Genomic DNA, 8,768 nt, shown 5'->3' on the forward strand with positions numbered 1-8,768 from the left:
GTCTCCATGATTGCTACATTCCCTACATAGGCTGCTGTAAGCCAGCAGCCAAATACAGAGATCTTCAAAGAGAAAATAAAATAAAACTGCAGGAGGAAAACCAACAAGAATGACTAGGTCAAACAAAGAAATAGCTCAGCACTTTCAACCTCCTCCTGCAAATAGGTGAAATCTTCAAGTTTGTTGGACTCCTGAGTAATTTATGTTGAGACAAGACTACAGAAATGCATTACATTGGACAGAACAGTAATGTATAATCGCTCACCCAAGAAGCAGGTATGTCTAGAGGGCAGGAAATGTCAGTTGAATACAGCTTCCTTTTGGATCTTTTTGGCTTCATCCCCTCCTTTCCAAGACTTTCTGGTTCAGGAGATTTTGGGGAGCTTACTGCTGCCATCAGCTTCTTGGCTAGAAGGAATTTGTTTTGATTCATAAACTAACCAACTTACGGATTTTGTGAGTCTTTATATCAACAAATACCAAAAGCTTCATTATAAACTTGGTTTATAAGTGATACATCAAGTTTAAATTAAAATATTCAGAAATTGCAATGGTCCATCAAGGGTATGAAAAACAAACATGACTCAGAAGTCGCTGGAAGTGAGGAACTTCGGCAGGAGCTAAACAACAGGCCTCACTTTTGTGCTGACAGAAGCACAAGGTGGAGTCAACTTCCTCTGCATACTTGCAGATTTTCATTCAAGTAGCAATGAATCTCGGAAGAGATGAATAAATGCATTTATTTCATAAGTTGAAGAGCAACTTACCATGGCAGACAAGTTCTCTAAGAATATATACATTCATAGCCTACAGCAGAAACAAGCCATTCTGCAGTGCCTACAGAAGGTGGAATAAATCTTACTTATTCTACACCAACCTTTAGAGTGAATAATAGAAGGAGTACTTTGAAGAAAATCTCCAACTTTGTGTAGAGTTCCATCACTCCTGCTAGTCAATCTTCTACCGGAAGTACATACTCGCTTTCTAAGGAAGTACTCTTTTCTGGATTTCTGTTTAACAGACACGTGAACAAGAAATAAGAGCATTGTTTAAGCTTTATTTTAGGTCAGTGTTATCTTAAGCCGACATTTTGAGCTTTGCTACTGACACCTGTGTTTATTATGCTAATGATATTACAACTGCAAGTAACGTAGACAATTTTATACCCTTTAGGGAGTTGTCAAAGTCTCAGCAATTCCAAGGCATAAGTTTCTTAACATTTGTTAAAGAAGCAGTAGTTTCTTTAAAAGTTAATCCCAAGCTGTGGAGATGTTTCTTACATAAGCTGTTCTAATTATAAAAAAATAAACAAACATACAAAACAGAAGACAACAGATTGGGAAAAACCTACTCTTCACACTCTTACCATGCCAAGGATACTCCTAAGACATTAAAACATCCCTTTTTAATCATTCCCATGCATACAAATCACATGAATCTCAGCTTAATACAGGGGCTTCACTTACAAAGCGCATGATAATACGCTCAGACTTCTCCTCCCAGCTATTCAGTCTGCGATATCCTTTCCACCAAATCATTCCACACTACAGCCCAGCCATTATACACTCTTGGGACAGACCAACTTGCTCTATGGTAAGCTTATGGGATTTAATAAGAGTTTAAGATTCCCATTCAGCTACACAAATAAGGATAAGACACTGCTGCATAAGAATGTTTACTCCCTTCAAATGGCCACACTATGACAGAAAGTCCCAAACTAGCTTCCAAACTAGAACAAAAACCAACCATTTTCTCGTCGCTTGTAGAGGGTGAATTACAAGCCATGGCAGACTTTGCATTTTTCGAGTTCTCACTTATCACAAAATCCTGGGAAAATAAGACAAGTTTTAGCCACAAATCGTTTAGAAAGATTCACTTTTCATTAGGTAGATCACAAAAGCAAACACTTTCAACGCTATTGCATTCAGTAATAGGGAGGTATTTGCAAGTAGTAACAATTCCAATGTGAATCAAATACTAAATAAACATTCAAGTGCACAAACGGGTTGGTAGCATTATTAAGATATCAGTATTAGACATCCTGTGATGAGATGCCATCCCCATACGGAGCGGACTTTTTTCTCCTTTTCAGAGGAAACACTCAGATATTTCACACAAAATAGAAAGCAAACGTATAAGAAGTCTAAAAAGCTGACTGATGTCTACGGATTTTCAAAGAAAATTCACAAGGGAGTTGAGATAAATTCTTTCCCTTCTCTTAAATCATTATCACCCAGCTTGGCTATTAGTTTAGTTTCATTAAAGCTTGGACTCTCCAACGCCAAGGTTCATCAATTAAATGCTTCAACCACTTTCCTGAGATAGAAGTAGCATTTTTTAAAGCTTAAATGAGGAATGGTAGAAAGGCATCAGATATTTCGTTTTCTGTTTGGTGTAGGTCATACCTCATCCATGTCATCACTTTTTCTCTTCTTTCTTGTCCTAGGCATTTTCACCCTTGCAGGTAACATGCTGTCACGCTGCTTTATCTCCATCTTATCAGGTTGCAGAGGTGACAGTTGGATTTCCACCTCTGGTTTTGGGAAACAACCAGTTTTTCCATTTTCTGTGGATGCTTCAGAAGAGTGGAGGTCAGTTTCCAAATGCTCCTGATAGCACAGAGAAATTTTAAGTGCAAGTGTTAGGGAAGCCATGAGATTAAAAAACTATCATGCATCTGGAAAAGGATATGCAAACACTCAGTATCCCAGCTGTTAGCTTACAGAACACTTCTAACCGAAGAAGAAGTTTGCCCTTCCTCTTCTACACTAGAGTTGCAGAGATCCACCCAACCCTGTTTTTCTCGGCAGGAACAACAGAGTCAGAGCTGTGATCACCTGGACTCCTCCTTCTCTATGGCAGGAATTCAGCTAGTAGCTAGCATATCAAAAGCAAGTTCAGATGTTGAACAGAACATGGAAGACGGGCTGCTGGGGACATCAGGAAATGGCAGATGGCTGCTACTACTGCCATAAATGCATAGAACTGCTACTTTACGAAAGCTAGCAAAGTTAGAAATCCTGCAGGGGAAGAAAACAAGTTCAATTTGCTGTGCCCATTTCAGTGGCTCTGTAAATTGCTTTCCAGGTGACTCATTTAATCATGAGCCACGTCATAAGCATCAACGAGAGGAAAGTTTTCAACAGCAAATAAGAGGAATTCATCACACAATGGTTTCAACAGCTTTTATTCCTACCAAAGGCTATGAAAACAGATGATCTGATCACCTTGAAAGGGATAAACAAAGCTTGAGAATTGTGTAGAGAACTCGAGACCTTTTCCTACTCATTCCTTATCAAGATCAGTACAACTACAACATTTTCAGATTTGAAGTTGCATACTAACCTCAGATTCATTTAATGAAGTGACACTGCTAGGACGTCGAGTTGATGAATAATTCCCTTTATCTTCACGTCTTCCTGGAATACTTTCTTCATCTCCGTTTTCAGTTTTGCTTTCTTTTTTCACAGCCTGTAAACATTTAAAATCAGTAAAGATCAAGCTGTGCAGCACACCTCCAAAATACTTTGAGTTTTCTAAAGTTTCCAGCGTAAAATCTCAAGCTCAGACACCACATGAACAAGTAAGTTGAAACACAGCACAAATCTGTGAAGGTAGTAACATCCATTCATCGTGTAATCTTCAGATTCACCCTACTGGGTCTCTCCAACAGCCTCATTCAGTACTCTACCTCCAAAAGAGACCAAGTCAGATGTTACTTAGGGACAAAATCTGTAATGCTGGTCGTCTTGTCATTCATTCAGCCCATACTCTCCGCACGCTCACAGCTGCTATGTTAGAATGCCAGAGACTAAACCTCTGCCTAATCTTTAGTGTCCACACATGAACACATGGAAAACTGAATGGAAAAGTTCCATTGCATATATACAGAGGTGGAGTTCCAGTAAATAAAATGCTTCTGAGAGGATGAGAGCACACGCCTGAGTGGAAGACAGAAAGAACCAACACTCATCACTGAATATGTAGTTAAAGGACTCTATGTTAAGAAAAGTGATTCTAACTCCTGGGAGATTCCCAGTATATCTAGGAAAACAGCAGAACAAAAAGGGATGAACAAGACTTTGAGTACATATTTTCTATAAATATAATCATACCTTTTCATTTACAGAACGATCCATTCTACCTTGTCTTTCTTCAAGTAAAGGTACTTCTGACAAAGCCTGGGGGTTATTGTGGCTGATGCGTTGTTTTAATTCCTTTATGAAGTCATCTTTGTCAGCCAGTTCTTTTCTTACCTCTTCTATCACAGTTTCATTATCCTAATAAACACCGTAAAAATTGCTGAGTTGCAGGATTGGCAAAAGGAGCTAACACACACAAGCAGCACTGCAGTTACTTAGTAGCAACCATTTCAGAATTGCAGGCTAAGGCAGTAAGCTAATCAAGAACAATAACATTTCATGGTTTTGTATGGTCACTGCTACAAGTGCAGTAGTCACCTAATTGCCTGGGAAGATGTATTACAATAGGTATTGAATTCTTTTCTTTTCTTCTTCTCTTGTGCTTCAGCCTTTCTCTCAAGATACAAGAATAAAAAGAGTTTTTATTTGTTCACGAAGACCTCTGTACTGTGAGAATTATCAGCACTTGTAGGGGAAGTTTTGTTATGAGCACAGCTCCCATCCCACAGAAGGAGATATCCAAACATCCTCAAAAAAGCACAACTCAATTAGTCTTCTGTTTAGCTTCTGAAGTTCCATGCTATTGCTTAGATTGGCTGTCCTGATTTAAAGCTGGACAGTGAAATAAAAAAAGGCAACTTCCAGAGATCATTCCCCCTCTGCCTTTGATGCTTCCCTGCATCTCTCTTCACATCTCCTTCCGTCTTTCCATGCCATTGTAGATACTAGCTCAGAGAAAACAAAGAAAGTAAGAAACCTGAGACAGAACTACTATCTGACCAAGTATTGAGCCTAGCTTGGGACCAAGAAACGCTGTGAATTATGGGAAAAAGTTACAGACGTCCAGACTAACCTTAGGATCAAAAGCATCAAACTGACGTCCGTTTATTTGAACTACTAAAAATTTTGAAACTCTAGCACTAACAGAAATCCTGTTTCTGAAGAACGGAAGTAAAATCTGGTGCTTTTTTTGGTTAGCTGCACTGCACACGATGTCAATACGACAGTGTTTAAGAACAGAACTACACCCAAAATACAAAGAACAGGCATAGCGTTTTGCAGAATTTATGGGTAGCCAATCAGGTAGAAAGAAAAGAGAGCTGACCTTGCTTGAATCCTTTAAGGCCGATCGTTTCAGTTCTGCTATTTCTCTCTCTCTTTGCACGGCATTAGCAGCCAACGTTTTGAGCTGTACTTCCAAAGCTTCTACTAACTGATCTCTCTCTTCACGCCACTTTTGAAGATCGCAGTCCTTTTCCTCCAGCTGGGCAACAAGTCTTGCCTAAACAAAGAAAAGATTATCGATGAACAGCACTAGCACACACTGAAGGGTTCTTACAGTGTGGTAGTAGCACTGTTTTACAGTCTTAGTAAATGTATGATCTCTTCAAGATCCACGGGAGCTCTAGAACTACTGCACTACAAACTACAGAAGCAAAACCATGCTTCTATTAGACAATCTCTGTTACTCTCCTTGTGAAAAATTATCATTGGTATTATTTAAGAACCTCCACTTTGGTTTGCTCATTTAGTGATTACTAACAGTACCAGTCTCCTCACATCCTCTGTGCTGCTTGCAGGTCCAGAAAGTCAGGACTAACTACTTCCGGATGCAAAAAAGGTTTTGTGCACCATACAGATTTACATGTTTGAGAAGTTACATGACAACAGCTCAGTGAACAGCTCAAGCAACCACTTTGTTATCAGTCACTTCTTGGAAAGTGATAAGGGAGCAAAAAAAAGGGAGCAGATTCACCCAGCAGTTTTATTCAGTATCTGGAGAGAAGTTAGTGGGGTTCCTTTGGAAACTCCATTGCCTTTTTCTTCCTTATAAAGGCTTAGAGGCCTTCTGTGTTCCAGAAAAGAAAACAAACAAATCCTATTGTTCAAAATGTTTTCTTAGACTCATTAAGCAGTAATTTATTTTTCAACTGTAATTTTCTTATTTAAGTCCCACGTACGTTACATTTCATTACGTAGTTAGGAAAGCTTTGTCTTTTTGTGACCCTCCTATTCCTCCCTTTTCCAAATCAAGCAGTTCTCATACGGGCTTCATAAGAAAGCAAGGGGACTTGGACAAGCTACTCTTACGTGCCCATACTGTTAGTACTTGGCGTGAAGTTGTCTCCAAACTACAGACTCTGGATGACTCTGCCAAGACCTCGTCACTTACAATTTGTGCTTGTTGCTTTCCGTGCCGTTGTCGGTCCTCAGCAAACTTCTTCATTTCTCTGTTGCGAAGATTCTCAGCTTCTTTTACCTGATTCAGGAGTCCTTCTTTTTCCTCCAGCCACTTCTTTCTATCAGTTTGATACTTGGCCTCACTTGTCTATTTCAAAGGAACCAGAAATGAAAAACTAAGTGATTAAGGAATAAAAGTCTTAAAAGCCAGGACGTCATTAAATAGACTTGTTTCTACAAGATCACAGAAACATTAGCAGTTTTTACTACAGAATGTACCCAGTGCATGTATTGCATACTCATCAGTTCATTTCCATTTAATAATAATATTTTTCAGTATTTCTTATTCAGACTGGAGGGACTCCACAGAACAACTTTTTCTCTTTGTAAATGTTCTTACAAGCATTACAGAACTTACACCAAAAGTCACTGCATGAAAAACTATTTTAACTTAAAGGTGTCTAATATTTTAAGCTGCCTTGCAGGAGATGTAGAAAACTTGCACCTCCTTTGGGGTTGAAAGACACAGAAACGTAACACAATTTACGCTGTAGGAATAGTCCATGTGTACTCAAGAACGTCACTCCAATACACAACAACTTTATCTCCTTTTCTATCGCAATCAACCTTACTGTCAGACACACTCACATATAGCATAGAGCATCTGAGAAACTACTTGAAAAAAAAATTCTTTTAACCAAGGCCAATTAAAATTAGACCCTCAGCACAACAAAAAAAGGCTTCCCGGCAATAAAGTTAGGTGCTGATTTGGATAGCTTATGCAAATTGCCCAAGCAACTAATAGAAAAAAGGTTGGACAAATGTATGTTAAGTTATAATTTGCTTTGAGTTAATATTCCTAGCACTACCTGGTCCTTATTGCACACTGCACTGCAGGTTGTACAGGAAGTTTTCTTCATCAATGTAACAGTTTACTTTATCATGTTATAAGTAGTCTCCTAAGTTGAAGTTACAACTTTAAAGTGAAGTTACCTTCAGCTCTTTTTGCAGCTTTATTAATTCTGTATGGTTTTCATTCACATTTGCCTCTTCCCTTTCCCTGTCCTTTTGCTGCCGGTCACTATTGCTCTGGTTCTGCAGTTCTCTGCATCTATGCTTCCACGTCTCCAGTTCTACTCAATACACAGAAAGAGGTTAGACACCTTATGGTTTCAAATGTGTATTTGAAACACCACATTAATGACTTTTTACTAAAGCCACTTAGGTTTTGCCTGCTGTAGAACAGAGAAATAACAGAAGCTTTTAACAAGTAGAAATTTGTTGTTTACTATGGAACATTAATGCCCAAACCAAGTGAAAATGGAAGTGGCTATCACAATACATCTAAAGCACTTATGCATCACTGCTCCTTTTCCACTGAAAGATTACCTGAAGCTAATCTTTCATTCTCTTCTAACTGAGCTTCAAGCGCTTGATCTTGTTCAAGCTGAGTCTCTTCTTGTTCTTCTAATGTCATCTTCATAGCTTCAATTATTTTTTCTTTTGCACACAGATCTGGAGGTTTGAAAATTTACAGATGAACTCCCTATTAGTTCCCGTTATCCTTTCCTGAGGAGTTTTCAAGTCGAGGTTCCCCCATGACCAAAAGCTCTCTTGAAAGAAATAGAGCATCTCTATTGAAATATTCACATACAGATACATACAGAGTTCTTAAGTGACTCTTACCAACTTGTTTTAGGTGAGAATTCTAGTGCTAGGGACAATCAGAATATGGAGTTTATTACATGAGAAAATGACTGTAGTTCAACTGCTCTAAGATCATCCTACAGCCTACAGAATCTGTTATTGCAGAACTTGACATTTCAGAGTTTGAGTTTACTTCAGAAGGTCAACTAAAACAGCACATGAGCAGCAGACTTTTTAAAAAGCACTGCAAATCTGCACTTTCTTGGAGACTTCTCCCAAATCTGCTGCTTTACTTTCAAGTTTACTTGATAATAGTCATACAGTAACATTTAAAGCAGTGCGTAACTATTAAACATCTAGTTTGGAGTTTCTCAAATCGTGTTTTAAAATATAAAAGTGTAAGACTCGCCAAAGTCATTAGCGATGTGACAACATTGACATGCATACTACACAGAGATAGAGAGAGAGAGAGAGAGGGAGAGAGAGGAAAAATAATGGCTGACCTTCACGTATTTTCTCATATTGTCTGGTGACTTCTTCCAACTCCTTGTTATTCAACAGCTCCTATATTTCACATTGAGAGAAAAGCATACACAGTAGAAACAAGCAAATTTTTAAGACAGCCTACAATCAGTCATTTTTTCATAAAGTACAAATAAGCATTCAAGCTGATAAGAAGGGTTTGAGGCAAGACATTTCAACTGACATACAGAGATGTCACTCATCAGAATCAGGTTATATGCAGCTATTAAACATGTATTTACTATGCAGCTTATTGTATTTAAAGCAATCTGCCAG

General features: G+C 38.5%; 1 protein-coding gene across 1 annotated transcript; it reads right to left on the reverse strand.

Annotated features, from left to right (window-relative positions):
• Positions 1-78: 78 nt before the first annotated feature.
• Positions 79-8,534, reverse strand: LOC122193011 (kinesin-like protein KIF20B; the record flags this gene model as incomplete). Its single annotated transcript, XM_042893702.1, has 11 exons — positions 79-408; positions 878-1,010; positions 1,747-1,827; positions 2,406-2,606; positions 3,346-3,471; positions 4,116-4,280; positions 5,248-5,424; positions 6,316-6,471; positions 7,317-7,456; positions 7,713-7,838; positions 8,474-8,534. Coding segments are annotated over 11 exons (1,545 nt in total), but the record flags the coding sequence as incomplete, so codon positions are not given.
• Positions 8,535-8,768: the final 234 nt, after the last annotated feature.

This window comes from Lagopus leucura, unplaced genomic scaffold, assembly GCF_019238085.1.
Source record: "Lagopus leucura isolate 7727_CA_CO unplaced genomic scaffold, USGS_WTPT01 36482-0_obj-0_obj, whole genome shotgun sequence".
In the NCBI taxonomy this organism is placed as follows: domain Eukaryota; kingdom Metazoa; phylum Chordata; class Aves; order Galliformes; family Phasianidae; genus Lagopus; species Lagopus leucura.